The following is a 20,365-nucleotide window of genomic DNA, read 5'->3' as shown; positions in this document are numbered from 1 at the left end:
GAGAACGTTCTGACAAAAAATCCAAAACCCAGAGACAGGTGGAGTTGGAGAGTCCAATCGCCTCTAGCTTGGACACCAGTCTATGGGGGAGGATAGTGTTAAAAGCAGAGCTAAAATCCACAAACAGCAGCCTCACATAACTCCCCGGCTGCTCCAGATGGGACAGAGCAGCATGGAGAGTGGTGGTGATAGCGTCTTCTACTATATATATAAATATATAGTATATATATACTATATATATATATATATACTATATATATACTATATATATAAATACTACTATAGAGTATTTTGTTTACTTTTTTATTGCAAAAGAGAAAACTATGTATTTGTTGTTGGGCTTTGTGTGAATGATCAGAAAGAGAGCTGAGAACTAAAAATAGATGCATTCACAACTATTCCAAAAGTGCTGTCTTTAAATAGGGAAGAAATAACACAAAGATAAACAAGACTCTTCCATCATGCATTGTGGATTTGATGATGCCTCTACTTCCTGATACCCCCGGATTTGTTTTGCAATTTCTTTCTGACAATATATAAGCATCTTATCGGGGGGGGGGGGACCTGACATATCTTGCACCTTTCATTCATGACATTCTGAATTGGGGGCAGGGAGGTACTCTTCCTAATTCTACACTCACTCATGCTAGCTATAGTCCTCCTCCATTCTGAAGCCAACTAATTAAAGATTGGTTGAGGGAGTTTCTTTAGATTACAGCAATGTCACTGAATATTATTTCCACAAGAAGGACAGAGGCATGAGTAACTCAGTCATCTTTGTATTATATACAGACACAAGGACACACGTTGCAGAAAGCTGCATGAAGTCATAGATGTAGGTGCTTCATAAGAATGTCTCTGTCTCCTGCAGACTTGAGCATGGGCAAAATTGCCCATGCCTTCAAAATATAGGTGGTGCTTGAGCTATTGAGGAACTAACTCTGGTGGTTTCCAAACACTTCACTGTAAATGAGTGCTTTGGGGAGTGTGTAGCCTTTTGCATCGCACAGTGAGAGTTTGTCATCATCAATAAAGCATTACCCAAAAGCATTCTACCCTGAGGTATATGTGAGTCAGAGAAGGCTGCAGTTGGCTGGGATGCTGGAGCTCATTCAGCAAATTCATGCGAGAGAGAAAAGCAGGTGAAGAAAAAGAAATGGCAATCCTGCATTTAACAGGATGTGCAAGAGCCTCTTTGGTGAGGCTCGCTGGATGGGTCAATAGACTCAGTACAAACAAACGAACTAAGAATGATGGGTACACAATACTGATGGAACTGAACTCATCAGAGATTAGAGAAGAGGTGTTCATTTATAGAAGAAACACTGGGAACGCCAAAGGGTAAAAAAACAATTGAAAGTGCAGCCGGGAACAGAAAGCAAACAGAATGCATTTGTATTCAACAAGTGCAACAGATCAAAGCCTCCTGGGTGACGAGAGCAAAATTACAGTACAATCTCATTTTCTAGTTGCCCCAGACATTCCGCTAATAAGATATTTGAGTAAACAGAACTCTTTACTTAGGTTACATTGATATAGAGATATTCAAGTCAACATACAGCCAATTCAAATTACGTGAAGGTGTTCTCTTTTCTGTAATCAATGTTTCTTTCTTTTTTTTAGTTTTTTTTTAAATAATATTTATTAGAGATTTTCAAATATAACAGAAAAAGAAAAACATCAAAATTTAAAACCTTATTTTCATTGGCATCTTTCCAGGACTTCCCCTCCCCTCCCCCTCTTGTATTCCAATTCTTTCAAATAGATTCAACAAATTCTTACCCCAAATTTTAAAATTATTATCATTGGCCCAATTTAAAAAAAATATTTTCCCATCCCCTAAAATCGACCTGTTCCCTTCCACGAGTTCCCGTCTTTAATATGCAATACAGATTAAGATAAACAGAAAGATAAAAAAAAGAATAAAATGTAATTTAACACCCTTTGGATTCCAAATTTCCCTCCCCCCTTTCCCGGTTGCGTTCCCAATGTCCATCAATGTCTACTGTCATCCTGGAGCTCCCACATCTAAACCACAGTCCTTCACCAGTCCGCTTTGCCGTCTTTTTATTAGTCTTTGCCATCTTTTGGTCATCTTTGGTTTCACATGTCCAATCTTGGAAGGAGTCTATCTTCCAACTTTGTCCAGTTCTTGTTATTCTTATTGTTCTTGTTGTTCTCTCTCCTCCTCTTTTTTTTTTTCCCCTGCTCTCCTGCACAAATGTTCTAATTCCAAAAAGCTTCTAATTCCTCTGCAGAGGCTTTGTTATTCAGGAACAAAACATTACGTCAAGTCCCTTCCATTCTTCAATAGATAAATCTATTGTCTCCTTTAGTGTGTAGACCTCTGTAGACAAAATAGTGTTCCATTTCTGCAGTTTCCCAGGCGATAAAAAGTCCTATTCAAATTTGATGCCAACAATACTTGTAGTGTCCCACAGCTCCTCTAGAGGGATTATAGTAACTCAGTTTCCTTCCCGATCACACCCAACAGTCAAAGTAACTTATTATTCCTTGTTTTAAACAATTTATATCCAATTTGTAACAAATGTGACCAGCAAAGTCCTCGTAACAAAGTTCTCTTTTTGTTCTTCCGCTTTGACAGCTCCTTTGACAGCTGTCAAAACCTCTATTTCTCCTCTCCCGGCGCTCTTTCAGATCGCTCCCGGGGTTTCCGGGGGGGGGGGTTGCATTTTAATTCACATTCCACTTTTCTCCTCCAGCCCAGTCTTATAATTTTCCATCGCGAAGTTAATAACTTTATCAAAAAAAGGTTACACTCGATCTTAGTTGTCAAATCCTTTGCTTTAGCTCCTCTACAACAGGGGGGAGGCTGACTTCCTTTTTGCACCTCCCCCGCTCGCTCCGAATTTAAATAGAATTTTCCCCCTTTTTTAATCCAAGTTCCAATTACTCACGGGTTATTCTTTTAAAGACCAAATTTTCAATGGAAGAAGTCAGCGCTCTCCGTCGAATGGCATGCGGCTTCGCTCAGCAGGGGAAGCGGAGGACTCACAGCACACCCCCCCCCCGTCACCCGCTCCACAGCCTTTAAAAAGGCTCCTTCGCGGGTCGGGGGGCGCAAACGGTGCCCGCCGAGTCACCATGCCCATGGGTTTCAGCGCCCATGGTTTTTGAGGGTCCCCGCATCGCCGGCACGGTAGAACCCAGCCCCTGCCGAGCAGGCTCCCTCCGGAGCTCAGAGGGAGTCCGCCATTCGGCGATGGCACCAACCCGGAAGTCCACTGTAATCAATGTTTCTGATATGACAGTGCTCTAGTGGTTAAGAGCGGCAGACTCGTAATCTGGTGAACTGGGTTCGCTTCCCTGCTCCTGCACATTCAGCTGCTGGGTGACCTTGGGCCAGTCACACTTCTTTGAAGTCTCTCAGTCCCACTCACCTCACAGAGTGTTTGTTGTGGTGGAGGAAGGGAAAGGAGATTGTTAGCCACTTTGAGACTCCTTAAGGGGAGTGAACGGTGGAATATCAAGTCCAAACTCCTCCTCCTTCTATTCAACATGTTTCTCTGCTGCTAAGGAGTCTCGCAGTCTCTGCCAATTCCTGAAATATGAGTGTCATGTTTGAAAGCTTATCAGCTGCTAACTACCTTAGCCCTATGTGTCCAGTTTGCATACATCATGGGCTCTGTTCAGAGTTTCTAGTGAATGTGCAGAGGATGTGGGGGCCAGCCAACAGGCACAGGCTAACCCACCTTGCTCCATGTACCCATTGCACACACTCGGCCCATCAGCCTGGGAGGTCACTGGGTGACCTTGGGGCAAGTCATCTGCACCTCTCAACCTAACATGCCCCAACAAAGTTGTTGTGAAAATCTCCAAGGATAAGTATAGTCCCCTGATCATTTTGGAGGCAGAGAAGTTTACAGAGGCTGTCTATAAATATATAATCATGAACTAGGAAGCCACTTGCAATTAAGATAGCTCCTGCCTGAAAACTGTGCATCGCCTGTGGTCTGAATCGTACATTTAAGTTAATCTGCTTCTAATAAACCTCAAAACTCACGATCTATGTTTAACCATCCTTTGTTTTCTGAAGCAGACTCTGAAGGCATTTGAAGGACTTTATCCTAATTCCCTGCTTCATATATCATGATCCAGTTTTAGCAAAACTGGCAATGGATTCTGACTGCTCTGATGATTCTTGAAACTAAATTGAGCACTAATGCCTTAGTTACACAGCACACAAAAGTGTGGCAAGGCACCAGTTTGCTAGCTTTCCACAAACACTAGTCCCAAGCAGGCTTGTATTGACAAAGAGACATAAATTGGCCAGATTTATTGTATACACAACAAAGAAATGCAAAATGTGTTCCTCTAGGATGCTAAATCTGTTTCAGCTGTGCAGTTGATGCTATCATAAATCAGAAGCAAATAGGTGATCCATTATACAGTATCTTTACACAAACTGAGGACAATCCACAGAATCTATTTCAGGAAAAATAAAAGGGAAGGAACAAGATTGCTGCTATATATGGTTGACTTGATTCTCCAGAACAACTCAGGTTGTCTTGTTAGAAATGTCTTTAGAATCCCATGGGTCAGAGGAAATCTTTAACAGCAGCCACAAAAGAAAGGTCAGCTAATAATCTCAACTTTTAATATAACTTTTAAAAAAAATGAAATTTTGAACAGAATTGTTTTTGAGACTGCATTGTCTGCTGGAGTTATACACACTGTGGAGAGGATTAGCATGACCATTGGTAAATTATACATTGTTGTTGTTTAGTTATTTAGTCGTGTCTGACGCTTCGTGACCCCATGGACCATAGCACACCAGGCACTCCTATCTTCCATTGCCTCCCACAGTTTGGTCAAAAACTATACATTAGTGTTCTGGAATGAGTTCTTTAAATTATAGCTCTCATCTAAGATGCTGCACAACATTCATGTTTTAAGGCTTCTGCCATTAGAATATCACAGGCAGTTGTAATCTTTTAAATATTTTCAATTGTAATCTAGAAAACATTGCTGCCTCATATTAGGGGAGAGCAGCGCACAAGCTCTCGAAAAATTAGTGCAACATGCTCCATACTATAAAAATAAGGGGGAATTGTAATGATATGCTATAGCTCTAAATATCCTACCTGGAGACTAGGCCTTTGCACCAATTTATAAAAACAGAACATGATTCCCAGTAAGACAAATGAGAAGCTCTTTGTGACATAGAGCAAAGGCCTAGCAAGCAGAGAGGTATCATTATGCCGCACAGCTGTATGGATGTCAGCTCTGCACATGTTCCTCTCCATCCCATGCACAGGAGCTGACTGGACTGGCGGCTGACTCTTCCTTCAACACTGGCAACGGGGTAGCATCGCCCACCAAAGGGCAGTTTAGGATATTTCTGGCAGGTCATGGGACACACAGCTCTAATCTCTCCAGTGGCCCAAGAGGAGCTTCCACAGCTCCCCATTCTATCAGCCACCTGAGGTGACTGCCTCACTCTGCCTAATGGTAGGGCTAACCCTGCTCAGTAAGAAAAAGAATGTCTGGGGTGGAAAAGACTTGGGGAAAGGAAGCTTGTGTGCAGATCTTGTCTGGGATCAGGAATTTAGGTGGTGTTGCCCTTGAAGACAATTCAGAAACTTCAGCTTGGCAGAATACAGCGGCCAGAATCCTGATTTGGATTCCGTTTAGAACTCAGTTTGTTTTCGGATTGAATTTAAGGTGCTCACGCTTTATCTGAAAGACCACTTCCTTGTGTCAGGGACTGGCTGGCTAAAGAGGAGTGGGTGAGAGACAGCAGCCAGGAAGCCCCCAATAATAATAATAATAATAATAATAATAATAATAATAATAATTTATCATTTATACCCCGCCCATCTGGCTGGGCTTCCCCAGCCACTCTGGGTGGCTTCCAAAAAAATATTAAAATACTATAATACATCAAACATTAAAAGCTTCCCTAAACAGGGCTGCCTTCAGATGTCTTCTAAAAGTCTGGTAGTTGTTGTTCTCTTTGACACCTGGTGGGAGGGCGTTCCACAGGGAAGGTGCCACTACCGAGAAGGCCCTAGGGAAGCCTCAGAAGAGGAAGGCTCGGAGCCAGGGGAGTGGGGCACTGAGGACAGGTCAGAGGGGGAAGGGGAGGAATGGATGGAGGCTTGAAGATGCGAGCAGATGTGAACGAGCAAGAAGAGCCAGGTGCAGAAAGCAAGGCAGGCTTTGCTGCTGAAACGGGAAGAGAGGACAGCATTGCAGAAGTAGCCCAGGAGTTTGCTGTTCCTACTGAACTGAGCACAGAGGGCTTTGCAGATAGCAGAACAAAGGGCACAGAGTTTAGGTTTAGTTTAAGTTTTCAGCCGTAGGGGAAAACTAGGGCTACTAGGGGAACTTTGAGCTGAGGCATAGATGGGGTCTTAGGAGGACGTAGAGGAACTGGCAACTGCTCAGTGGAAGCAAGTTTGGTTGGTAGGCAGTGCCGAGCTGTTAGCCGTGTTCCTAAATGAAGTATTACTGAACTTGTGTTGGTTAGGGATGCGATATTTCAAGAAGTGAAAATCCGGACACAAAAGTTGTTAGCTATTTTTTGCGATATTAGACAAAATTCAACACTTCCAATATCTCAGGAGGATACTGGTTAAATTTGGACAGCTGTATAAAAAAGAACATCTAAAAATTAACTACGATGAAACCAAGGACACTGTATTTGGCAAGAGGACTACCAAATCCATGTGGACTCTAGGCAGTCACACCCTTGAGCAAGTACCCAGATTTAAATATCTGGAATTACTTATTGATGGGAAGTCAGCATGGAAGCCCCATCTGGAAGCAATTAAGGTAATATCTGGCTGTTCTTCTGGGCTGCTATATAGGTTCTTCCATTCAAAGGGCAGGCAGTTAATCAACCCAGTTATTAACCCATTGGCCTGATCCAGCAGGGCTTGTCCAACATTCTTATGGCTTGCTTGAGGCCACCTAGTAAGTGAATGGCTAGAGCAAAAATTGAGCTGAGCTACACCAGCCACCAATGGCAGCAGCCTGTGCATTGGAACTGGTGTTACGAGGACTGCTTTAATGAGTTAACTTTCACCGAGAGAGGGGCTTTCAGCTCAGGAGAGAGGGAGCCCCATGCTGTGGGGGAACTTGCACAATGCAGGGCCCTTCCCAGGCCGCCTCTTTCTATCAGAAGGAAGGATGAAAAAAAGTAGTAAGATATTGAATATTTAATTTGGAAGCTACAATGCACGTATAAATAGGAGATGTCACTTTCCATAGGGTAATTAGTCTCTTTCAAGAGGTTTAATTATAAAATGCATTAAGGAGATGGCAGACAGCAGTGCCCTTTGTGCACAATCATCGGGGGCTGTTTTTACCATTAAAATTCCCCACTTAACGCAGGTTGAAAGCCCGCACATGCAATTACCTTCATTTCTGGTGCAGCAGGGAAGCGGCACACCTGTAATGAGTTTTTGTTGTTGGCAGAGGCCTGTTCATTCAAGAATGGCGCAGCAGGCAACTTGCTTTAAGTTAGGCAACTGTAATTGCTTTGACACGTCATAAACCAACCGTGCACGTCGACTGAAAATATTTACTAACCTGCTAAGAACATCTAGTAACCTGCGTTCATCAAAAGGCCCAATTAATGCCTGTCTTTCCCACTGACCCCACCACAATTCAGCTCTTTCCTCAGTATTCCTTTGATTCCAATTCCTAGATCTTTATTCTGTTGCCAATTTTCCAGCCTCTCACAGGGAAGTTGGAAGCTGAGTCAGAGCCATGGTTCCTCTGGCTCATTATTGCCTGCCTGGCTGACAGTTCATTCCCTTGGAGTTCCTGAGGAGTGAACCTTCCCTCCTCCAGGAATACTTCACACAATATGTTTCCTCATTGTAAAATGATTCATGCACGTACACAGAGCAAAACGTGTGGTGGGAAGAAAGTGAAGTGTTTCTCCCTCTCCCATAATACTAGAACCAGGTTATCCATTAATGAAGCTGTGTTTTGGAAGATTCAGGACAGACAAGATGGAGTTCCTCACACAGCACAGAGTTGACAATGGAATTTGCTCCCACAAGATGAAGCAATGGCTGCCAACTTGAATGGCTTTGAAAGAGGATTAGGCAAAGTCATGGAGGGTTGGGCTTTGCATGGCTACCAGCCATGATGTCTAGGTTCTACGACCACAGTTGGAGACAGTGTGCCTCTGAGCACCAGATGCTGGGAATCACAAGCGGAGAGGGTGCTGTTGTGCTCAGGTCCATCTTCTGGGCTTCCCATAGGCATCTCATTGGCCATTGTGAGAACAGGATCCTGGACTGGGTGGACTTTTGGCCTGATCGCCTGGTTCTTCTAAAGGCAGCCTCTACAAACCGCACAGCTGTACAAAGTCATTGCAGGATCTTTCTGGGCCCCTCTAAAATTAATTTATTAGATTTGTATACTGCTCTTCATCTGAAGATCAAAGAGCGGTTCACAACATAAAAATACAAAGTGAAAACACAAAATACATAAAAAAGCAAAACAAACCAAGAACCTCACTCCCACATACATACCCAAAAGGCCACAGAATGTTAATCAGCCAAAGGCCTGGTTGAATAAAAAATGTATTTGCCTGGCACCTAAATACATGAAATGAAGGCACCAGGTGAGCCTCCCTGAGGAGAGTATTCCACAAACCAGGAGGCACTGCAGAAATGGCCTGTTCTCGTTTTGCCACCCTCTTGACACCTCATAGAAGAGATGCCTCAGAGGATTATCACAGGGTCTGAGTCAGTTCCAATGGGCAGAGGCATTCCTTGAGATATTGCAGTCCTAAGTTGTCAGTGCAGTTGGGCCAGGATCGGTGTAATATGCTCAAATCCCAATGAGCAACCTGGCCACCGAATTCTGCACCAGACCAACTATTCTTCCTCGCCCCCTGCCACCAAAAGAAATGCCTGCCCTTGCATCTTATGTAGTACTGTAGTGCCAAACCAAAATCTTAAGGACAAAGCAACCAGAAAGGCAGTTCTGCTGGATCAATATAGATACGCTTATCTGGGGGAACCTGACGTGTCAAAGAAAATAATAGAGCTATATATTGGGAGAAATATAGTAGGAGGTTTAGTAATGATTTACCTGCTAAATAGAGGGTTAAAAGAAAAAAGTACATACAAATGTTGCATACATCTGAGTCTCCTTATTTTAATGGTTTTTAAAAGCTTTACAATTTTATTTGTAATTAACCTATCAATAAAAATGTCACTTAGATGCTCCCTAGGAATATTATCTCCTCATTATTGTCACAAAACAGGCCACTCAATTTCATAGCTCAGTTGTTCTAGAGCCTGGCTGGAGAATCTGAATTAATCTGAACTGAAATGACTTTTTCTTTAAAGCAACACACTCTCCTGCTTTCATAAATATAAAAGAAAAGAGTAATTAAGATGCATCTTACCATGGATCATAAATGCAAACGAAGTTTTTGTGTGGGGGTGTGACATGAACACTGTGTTCTGATGAAAGCCTGCATTTTATTTTTGGGGTGTGCCGACATCAAGCAGCTAAGTACATTAGTGAGTCGGCATGGCATCTCCCGCTGTGCTCTTCTCTTCTCTTGCATCTCCACCCCAAATATCATCGCAGATCCTTGGCTCCCAGCCCCCTTGCCACCCAAGCCTTCCCTTTCCTAAATATTCCTCCCTAAAACAACACACATTTCCCCCACTTCCCAATAAATATTCCATGCATATGCAATGTAAAAGATACAGCCAAACATTAGGCAGGTTTGTACAATAATTTAGAGGTTATTATAGCAGTTTAACGTCCTCTACTCTCCATCTTAACAGACTGTCCCAGAGTGAGCCATAGATAGCTAGTGCTGAGGGAACAACACTGTCTTTTCCAGTGTGCAGAATAAACACGTACTGTACCATAATGTGTCAAAATCATCTTTGCTCTTTGTGTTCCTTAGCACTCTTAAGATGCTGGGTTAGTTTCTCTGTAAGATTCTTCCACAATCTATTCAACCATGCTTCTATAGAGTCAAGGTAGTAACTGTTTTCCATTAGTATTAATATTCTTCAAGCTGCAGACATTAAAAAGTTTAGAAAGCCTTTAAACATCAATGCTAACATACAGATCCAGCTCCAATCAGATGGGGCAGGGTAAGGTAGCTTCATTTGGGGGTGAAGAGAGAGAGAGAGTGTGTGTGTGTGTGTATAAATCATTCATATTCAAACATGACTTAGATTTCCACCCAAGTCTGAGTTGATTTTCAGATGCCTCCCATAGTGAGAATTGTCTCCATGCTCTCAGGGGGACGTCTCCCCATGCTGAGCTATTGCAGAGCAGGTGTGTTGCTCTGGTATTGATAAATGTGCTTATTTAATCTGCTCAGCCATGTGTCCTGCTCTCCAGCAGCTCTACTTGTTTAGAAAATCCCATCTAGGTTTTAGGACATTCTGTGCTGCAGTGATCAAATGTCCCAACAAAATGAGCTGCAGTTTTCTTTAGCTGGGAAGCATTGATAGTCGACTGTTGTTCTGTTGATACTGTGCTTCTTTGACGGAGCCCACATGCTCTTGTTCATGTGGGTGATAACCTCTGGCCCATCGAGACGCAGGAAAACAGACAGCTGTGGGGTTTAGGGAGCCCTGGTGTCGCATTGGCCGTTCTTATCAGTGTAGCTTGTTTGACAAATCAATATACTCGTTCATGGGGACTACTTTCTAACATGTTTCTCAGAAGAAACACAGGCAGAGCAGTTATAAATAAAGAGTGCGCATATGGCATAAAAGAAGCAGCTTGTGTCCTAGGTATGAATTATGCTGAAGTTAAAAAAAGAAGGCCAGCTTATTGATTTGCAATCTTATATATTTCTATTCCGCTTTCAGGGTGCTTGCAAGGCAGCTCATAGGCTAACAGCAATCCAAAACAGTAGGAGCAGCAATAAAATAGCACAAAACATAAAAAGATATTAACAGTAATAACAGCAGCAAATAAGAATCTGCTAAACCAGCGAGTTAATTTAACTTGGGTTCAAATTTGCACTTTTGCCATCTGGTGGGCCAGGGAGCAAATACCTGACTCAAGATTATAACTGAAGCCATTCATTCAGTGTACTGATATAGATTGCTTCTTTCAAAGAATAATATCTTCATATAAAAAATAAGATGAGCGTTGAAGGCACAGCGATGTAAAGGAAAATGCCGTGCATTCTTCAGAAAATAATGATGGATTAAGAATGGCATAAGAATACATACAGCGACAAAGCAATCAATATGGTTGTTATTTCCTACCCTAACTGAAGATTGGGCCTCCTCCTCACTTTTGCCAGGAAGCATACTTTTCAAAAAGAATGTCTTAAGTGCCCTATCATTTGCTAGGATTTTTCTTTTAGAGCTGGGGCACAAACCATCCCATGTTAAGCACTCTTCATTCTCACTGATTTCAGTAGGAGAAAGTTAAGCACATGTTTAATTCCATCACGAAAACAAATGGGATTTAAATAATGGGCTGACTTTGCTACGTTGTGCCGTTGTTGTTGCTTATTTTACTTTTATTCCATATCTTCTCCTGGGAAATGTGAAAGCCTAAAATTACATGGCAGCCTTCAGTTTCAGACTACTTTGGCCCACTGGCATAGTGTATGAGAGCAGCTCTGAACAGGCCCATCCTGTTCCCAGGACTGAGGACCTTCAGAATTCCCCAGCTGCTCAGGATATGCAGCAAAATGGTTCTTGTTAAACTCTATCATTACCCATTACTACAGTTCTGTTTCTTAGGTCCTGAGCATCTGTACAAGTTACGGTCTGAACTAAATGTGGCTTATGGGTCAGGGAGGAGAGAGACCCTAGGATATGACTGAGGTTAATGTTACCTTCATCTTTAATTCAAGGCAGGAGGAAAAAATATGTTAAGGTATCTAGTACATCCAAATGCATTAAACGAATGATATGTGAATGACACTGTATGTTTATGTGTTTTCAAAATTAAATGCTTCATTTCCCTTCGTCTAACTTGGCACCCTTTTTTTGTCTGGCAGGTGGGGGATCAAATAATTGAAATTAATGGGGAAAGCACAAGGGACATGACACACGCCAGAGCAATAGAACTAATCAAATCTGGCGGCAGGAGAGTGCGGTTGCTACTGAAACGTGGAACCGGGCAGGTCCCAGAATATGGTGGGTTTTCATTTTTATTAGTATCAATCTGTGGTTCTTTTGTCTTGGAAATTGCATCTGTTCAGTGCTATGTGTCAATTGCAAATGTGTCAAATCAGTACCACGTCCCTCTGGAAGTACATGCCATAATGCGTAGCTAAATCGCCGTATGCCTTTTGTAGATACCTACCAGCAGCAGAGGTAGAATTGCATTATTCCCAGCTACACAGGGCCCAAAAGACCCATTAGATGCAATGCTTGACAGGGGAAGAGATGCTATAAACTTACAAGGAGAGTTTCATCAATGAAATTTTCAGGTAGCTTTCTCATATACACGCTGCATAAACTTGTTGGGGAGAAGTACATAATTCAATTGCTAATCGAAATAACAAACATTTGCAAATACTATCATCAAAAGAGATTTCCAGAGTGTGCATTTTCTTTTTCTATTGATGTCTATTTTGAATTAGTTGACAATTTTGCTGCTTTTTGATCAGTTTCATTTGTGTGCACTGGGGGGGAGGTTAAAAATGCTTTCATAGTAGTGGTTTTAATGAGCTTTTAACTGTTTGTTTACAATTTGGGGGGGAAATTGCAAGCTGTTTGGGGAACCTAATAGACTAGAAAACAGGAACACAATACAAGTTATAAAAAAGTATAAACATGCATAATATATTGTTAAGATTGCCCAGCCTTGTTTGTTTCTGTATCCATGGAAAAATGCAAGAGCTGCCTAGCCAGGGGTCCAGAGCTTCACAGCTCATGGGAGGCTTTGCTTAGCATTCTAGATGTCACTAGTCCTCAGTTCCAAGTCCCAGGTTTGAAAGGTGGAGTCAGGGTACCTGTAGGGTTGGACTGTAAGGACTGTGTCCCTGGGATATTGCCCTGTGGGCCATGGAATAGATCAGTTCTACCCCTCCAGCTTTAAAGATACAGTTCCAGTGGTGGAGCCGTCCTCCCCAATTCTGCCAGCTCCTCCAAAGCCTTGGTCCAGTCAAAGCTCTGACATGGGAAGAGCCCAAAAGGGCATTCTGGGAAGTGTTGAGGGCATTCTGGGAAGCAGCTTAGAGCCAAATGAATCCCCAGTTGGGGAGATATTTAGTTATGCTTCTAAACAACTCCATTTTCACTACCACCCAGTTAACTAGAGCCTGGCAGCACTTTCCGTAAAGGAAGTAGAATTGCATGTGTATTTCCTTAAGATTTTGCTGTAAAATTCACTGGAGATTATAGGCTGAGAGGGACTAATTATATAAACATAGTACAAAGAATATAATCTCCATGTTGTCTCTGGGAATGCAGTATTTGGGTAGAAAGAAATAAAAGATTCTGTTACTAATCCAGAGGAGTTGGGAACAGAAAATCCCAAATGTAGCCTGATCATGCCCAGTCATTCATGGATTTGATCAGGATATCTCTACGGGAGGAAAAGTTTTGATTAATGCTCTGGTAGTGGAGTTGCCTTCACAGAAGGATGCACCGGCTAATAGCTTAAGAAAAATTGATGTTGCATATCTATCTCATATCTCAAAACCTGTTTATTGAGGATAATAATGGCTAGAGGAACCGAAATCTTCACAAGGGAGAATGAACACTCTTCTCTGAGTTGGGGGGGGGATCAACATTATAACAAATGGCTTCAAAGCAAATAACTAGGGGAATGGCAAGACATCTTTAAAATACATGAAGCGGCAGGCTTGCCATATATGTGTGTATACCCAATTCATGTAATTCATTCAGTCAATTGAGTGTGCATCTATATAGATGTCTGCAGAAGCTGCCCACATCACAGTTGGTAGGCATTGCCACATACCTGGTGGCAAGTTCACACAAGATTCCAGTATAACTCCACACATGAGATTGCTTTACTGCCTAAAAGGTGATACTGTTTTGATTTTACAGGATTGTTTATTAATAGTTTATTTTTGCTTACTCATTGTGGGGAAGTTTAATATTGTAATCTGGTTTCAGATAGGTCTGCCCAGAAAAGCAGCTTTAAAATGTTAAATAAAGAAATGCCCTCTACGTCAGTGTGTGAGCTGGCCCTTAGCTCTAAAACAAAACAGAAGATGGCAGCTCACAAAAAACTATCCGTTCAGTATAAGCTGAATTGGGCTGATTATTAGCTACCTTCCTTCATTTGTTTTACTTTGAAATGGCTGCCTGCCTCCCAGTTTGCATAAACGCACTTAGAATTCAACGTGGCATCTTCCCAGATTCAATTTCAGCCTCCCAAAATTTCATTTCATTTTGGTAGCTGACTTCTGTGGCTGAGTCCTTATCTTGTTTTTCAGAAGGTAGTTCAATTTTCCAGCTAATGTGGAGGTTTCTGAGATGCACTGCAGTGCAAAATGCCCTAATTAAAGGCGCTTAGGCTTGATCAGGAATTAGAAATAGTATCCAGGGCCAACAACTAATGTATTTTTAGCTTTATACTTGAAAAATAAAGTGCTGCTGTTCAGTGTCCACCAAAAGGGGCATGTAAATTTTGTAGCGTGTTTAAATCAAAACAGGCAGGGAGCAATTAAAAACATTGTCATATTTATTCTTAAAAATATATCCCACTTTCCAGGGAAACTCAAAACATCTAACTGATTAAATAATCACAACACACACAAACACATACATAGGGGAATTCGGTAGAAGAAAGAGGTGCTGGGACTCACATGTTTATAAAAGTGTCATGGCTACTAGCCCAACATGGCTGCTGGAGGTCATTGCAAAATAACCTGCTTTTTCAACTTTTCTACATTCAGAAACAGTTGCAGTAACGATACAGATAAACTCTCTTCTCCCCCCGCCCCTATATTTCTTGCTAATGCCTAGGCCAGTCTTCCTCAAACTGGTGCCCTCTAGATGTTTGGACTATAGCTCCCATCAGCGCTGGCTAGCAGTTTAAACCCCCATCCTTCCTCCTGTCCACTTCCATGTCCCCTGACTTTAATCCAGCCCGCACAGCTGCTTGTGAATCACCAAGCAAAAGGCTCCTCGCTCACTCTGGCCGCCAGGTGGCTTCACAGTTTCGGTGTTTTTGCAGCCTGTGGGCAGGCAACGCAACTCAGAGGTTGGTGAAGCTTGTCAGAGGCTCCATTCTGCCTGGTGAATCAGAAGTCATGCAGGCCTGTCCGAACCCACATTGCCTTCCAGAAACAGCCCCCACCCACCCTGCCTCCCAAAGCACATCCGTAGCAGGTCCTTACTCAGACATCCTCTGAGTACAGGATTCATATACTGATTTTTAAAAATTCCACCAAAAGCCTCATCTAACTCACACACTCTCATATTAATGTTGCACTATTTATTTATTTTTTGGTCTGTATATTTATTTTGAATTGTTGTTGGTGCTGTTGCTCATGGTGGTGTTTTCATTACTGAATCATTTTGGGAGGGGGAGTTGTCACCTTTTACCTGTCCCCAGTTTAGTGGTGGGGGTTAATGACAAGGCCGAGTATAGACGATACACTGGCATACAGGTGGTCGGCTCTAGACCACCACAATAAAGCAAATATCACATTAAAGTGAGTCACTTTTTTGTTTTGTTTCTCAGTGCATATAAAAGTTATGTTTGCAGCTACTGTGGTCTATTAAGGCAGCCGCCCCTGGCTGCAGGGGCGGAAGGGGGAAAACCTGGCTCCACCGCTTCCCATGGCCAGAAAAGGGTGGTGCCTGGCTGTTTACAGCTGGACCCATGTCCTCGTAAGGAGCAATATCTGTGAAGTAAAGCAAAGGCAATAAAAATGAGGTCTGCCTGTATTAGATATCGCATTTACACTCAACCTTTTATGAAAGAATGCCCAAGGCAGCAAACAACAGCAGAAAATAACCAGCCCACATAACATAATAAGCAGTGATACAGTGAAGCCATAGAAAAACCAGGTGTAAATTAACAAGTCAATTTTTAAAAGGTTGCCAGTTTTAAAATGTTAAATTAAAAATACAGATTAAAACACAACAGCAGAGAACAACAAATCCACTCACAAGGCCAAATGGCTGCTTAAATAATGAAGGTTTTTACCTGTCCAGCCATCAACAAGGGGACTGGATGTTCTCAAAGAGGAAGTTCCAAAGAAACTTCCTGTAATTGGTCTCGGTCAACAGACTGGCTACAGCTTTCTGAACCAGCCAAAAGTCCCTAGTAGCTCCACATCAAGCATATTGTAACAATCCAAATACCTAACACACCTGGAGATGAGAGCAGTTGGCATGCAAATCTCTGCTGAGCAAAATTGCTTCTGACCACCACCCCAACCTAGGTGGATTTATGAATTAGCCCCAAACTGCAGGCCTGATTTTCAATTAAAAAAATAGCCCATACAAGTAAGCCTTGATGCTATAGGGGTTTTTCGTAGGAACTGCCCTTCTCCTCCTTGGTGCACAGGTGCAGGTGCAGCCTGCCAGTTGTTAAGTTGTGGGTGAACATATCAGACGACACAGCGATTCTTCAAACAGCTCTTGTTTATTCAGAGGCCAGAACAGAACTGAAGGGCTCAGTCAGCCTGCTTATATAGATCTCCAGTACAACATTACTGTAGCAACTTTCTAAAACTATCCAATCACTGAACGTCACTTTTGATCCTTCATTTGCATAACTATCTACAGTATACCCTGCTGGCCCAGGGTGAGAACTTCAGTACATAACACCAGTCATGGCCCCGAAGAGGAGGCTGTAGCGGCACATTCTCTGCTAGCTTGTGCAGCCCTTTCTCTCCTCTCCAGAGCGACAGCTGCCAAAGAAATTCTGGCCAGAAATGGCATGTCTTGATCGTTAGGTCTCTGCAGAGGAGAAGAGAGCTGACAGGTTAAGCAGGAGATGTGTTAGCACTGCATTATGCACAATAAGTGGCATTCCATGCATCCTTCCCCTTTGTGTGCACACTGGGGGGATCGTACGCTGTCATTAATGCAGCTCAGAAACAGGTCCATCAGTACCACCTAATCTCAAGTCAGTTTTGGGTTTCCTTCACACTTTAAATTTGTTCTGATTTAGGATGGTTTTATAAATCGCCTCAAGATTTATCTCATATTTCTTTAGGATCTGCTTCTCAAATATGTCTGTAGAATACTTCATTCTTTCACTAATATTAACCGCCTGCATGCCTCTTTCTCTGACTTTTATTAGAAAAAATAAATTGGCTGTTACTTGTAAGAAACCTGCTCAGCTGTTCTAATAAGCTAAGAATTCTTTGCAATGATAATAATAATAATAATAAATAATAATAATAATAATATGTCTTGATGTCACTGGTTCTGTTAATTCTAATGATTGGTCCTAGGCTGTTCCTCCCCTTCCTTTAGGAATGGTATCTTCCAGCCTCTCCATGTGCATGAAAAGTGACAAGCATGGCTCCCCTTATTTCTACTTATTGGGCCACCCTAAAGACACGGTGTGTAAACTCTGCATGCATATTTATTGTTCTCTAATATGCTTTCATTTTACAGAATTGTTTTAACTGAGTCTTTGACAAGTTTTCTCTTACAACTTAACTTGTTTGGTGCCTCTGTTAATTCTACATTCTCCTTGAAATTGAAAATATTTTTAAAAGCAAGATCAAAGTGCATATTTTTAACACAAAGCCCTGGACATATATTTTGATTCGATAGATAGGGCTTTCTTTAACCCTGTTATTTCCCCAGCATCCCTGTATTTCAGGATTTTATATATACTCATAAAGTTGATAAAGAATACAAGGGAATCTCAACAACATCCTAAGGTGGCAATCCTATGTATAGTTAGCATATACCGTACATATAGCTTCATTGACTCATTGAGACATTTGGAATTTTCAAAAAGGGCTCTGGGCGCCACCATAAAATTGCTGTCACAATGGCTTTTGCCAGTCACAAAATGGCTGCCGCTGGAGACATGCACAGAAACAAATTGTTGGGCCTACCCCTCACTTGCACATTCTGTGCATGGGTTTCTTTGAGATTGGGAGAGACACATGGTAGAGGGAGAAAACACAAATCCCAGAAAGTAGGGTGGCCACCAAGCACAGATTTCTCCCCAACCCAGATAGAAGGGGGAAACCAAAAACAAATATTGATTCCCCCCCCCCAAAAAAAAAACAGAGGAGGAGGAGGAAAATAGCAATTGCACATAGTTTGACCCTTACCTTTTGGGTTACCCCACTTCTCTTCCTCCACCTCTCCCATTTGGTCCCCGCCCCCAAATATCTTTTTTCTCTGTCTCCCCATCACCTTGCTTTCTGCTTGCGTGCAGATCGCAACTTAGAAAACTAGATAGCGGAAGAAGGAAGTGGGAAAGAGAGACACTGTTTCCCCTTCTTCTCTCAACTGTAATTTCCAAGGCTGAGATGGTTCATTTCTCACTCCCTATGAGAAGGTGGTGGTAACTCCTAGCAAAATGGGAGCACAGAGGCTTCACAGGCATTGGGGAGGCCTTCAGGAGTGGCATTGCACCTGCGCATGCCACAGTGAGGACACTTGTGCTAAAACATGGTTTAGTGTTAGATGCATAAGCAGCAGAGAGCCTTGGGTTCACATATAACACATATATAATGTTTCTCATTACATCCAAACTTGGAGGACCTCTGGCTAGTTCAAATTAGCCAGAGTTCCCACAGTTCATGAAAAATAAGGCTCCCTAAGGCTCTTAGTTTACTAAAGTAAAGCATAGTTTGGTATTACATCCCAAAGCACAATTAATTTTCAAATGAACATAAGCTGCCTTTCACAAGCAGTGTTTGTGTAGGGATACAACTTTGAACTATGTAAATTTCACCCCCTTCTAAGTCTCTTAGGAGTCTTGTGGTCCAATCCTATGCATGTTTACTCGGTGATAAGTCACTCATGCGCACGTAGAGAGGATTGCAACCTAACTTAGATTGTCCCAATTGGCTCTTTTTTGCTCAAATTTCTCTCTACTTCCCCATGCCTTAAATGTTTGTATCATTTTGTCACGCTTTGCTGATGTCCAGTGTAGTACTTCTTATATGTAATACAACTCCCATGATGCATCTCATGTTTAGAATCATGATGGAACCTTCACTGCTTTCATAAAAAGAATGCAAGATGCTTTTGTATAAACTAAGAAATACCTTTTTAAAAAATCTCTTACCAGTAGGTCACATTCATTGCTCATCTCTCACCTTTACAGTGAAAAGGTGAGAAACCTTAATAAAACCTGATGAACTCTAGCTGACAGAGTTAAGGCTGCACTCCTATTCATGCGTATTTGGGAGTAAATCCCATTCAATTCTGCAGGACTGAGTATAGGAGTGCAGTCTTTAATTTCCCATAGAAAATAATGAGGAGCCTCCAAGTGGCTTGTGCTGATCGAGTTTCCCCCATCATAAAACAAAAGGCATGAATCCTTCATGAAAGACAGGACAACATGCAAAATATAGCAGTCCATTATCGTTCTAAGCACTGTATTCTACAGTGTTTCGTTTATGCAGTTCATTTGAAATGTAGTTTGACAGGGTGTTGGCAGAACAATATACTGGGGTGTGTGCAAGCTCACTTTCATCCTTTAATTAAGAGGTCAAAATAAAGCACTTTCTGCTTGGGTGAATTTTTCAGTCTACCCAAGTTTTTCAGAATGATTTTTTCCTGTTCTTGAATAGCTAACACTGATGGCTTTCGGATGTGCCTAGCTTTGAATTCACGCATACAAAAGGCATGGAGCCAAAATGTTCTCTATCCCATCACTCGTTTCCATGCTCATCAGAGCATCCCACAAAGAAACGGTGGTTTTGGAGTTCAGCTCCCTAGCCAAAACCAAGTTGTGGAAATGTACTTTTAAAAAATGGCACAGCATTGCAATTTATTTAGTTTAAGGATTGGCAGTTTATTCACAACATTTTTAAGTTCCAGCTACATAGTCAGTATCTGTGTACAAAACTTGGGCAACATCCGAAATAATCACTTCATAACATGAAGGTATTGAGGTCAATCCAACAGAATTAGTTGTGCACAATTAAAAGCTTAAGCTCCATTTATTTCAATGGAAAATAAGCACAATTCATATTTACTGGCATGTCTACAATAGCTTTACCTTCACTGTGCAAAAAGATCATTTCAAACTCTGTGAATTCTTGACTTCATTATTAACTTTTTTTTAACGGTGAAAACTAAAGTGCAAAATTACCATATTTTCTGTCTATAAGATCCCCCCATGTATAAGATGCCCCCTATTTTGGGGGACTCCGATTTAAGAAAATGGGGGGAGATACTATCCGTGTATAAGACGAGCCTAGATTTTGAACATTATTTTAGAGTAAAAAACCATAGTCTTATAC

General features: G+C 41.9%; 1 protein-coding gene across 18 annotated transcripts in view; it reads left to right on the top strand.

Moving 5' to 3' along the window:
* MAGI2 (membrane associated guanylate kinase, WW and PDZ domain containing 2) overlaps positions 1 to 20,365 on the top strand; it is a 618,641-nt gene that overhangs the window by 580,947 nt on the left and 17,329 nt on the right. For 15 of the 18 annotated variants that reach the window (XM_079993549.1, XM_079993547.1, XM_079993552.1 and 12 more), the window contains one exon: positions 11,987 to 12,125. In XM_079993549.1, coding sequence (XP_079849675.1) covers positions 11,987 to 12,125 — 139 coding nt within the window. Of the gene's footprint in view, positions 1 to 792; positions 975 to 11,986; positions 12,126 to 17,377; positions 17,489 to 20,365 lie in introns of those variants that run through there. The other 3 variants (XM_079993542.1, XM_079993543.1, XM_079993544.1) reach the window with 3 other exon arrangements.

Source organism: Podarcis cretensis (genome assembly GCF_951804945.1).
Source record: "Podarcis cretensis genome assembly, chromosome: 10".
NCBI classification, from domain to species: Eukaryota; Metazoa; Chordata; class Lepidosauria; order Squamata; family Lacertidae; genus Podarcis; species Podarcis cretensis.
This window is presented reverse-complemented; position numbering and strand designations above follow the sequence as displayed.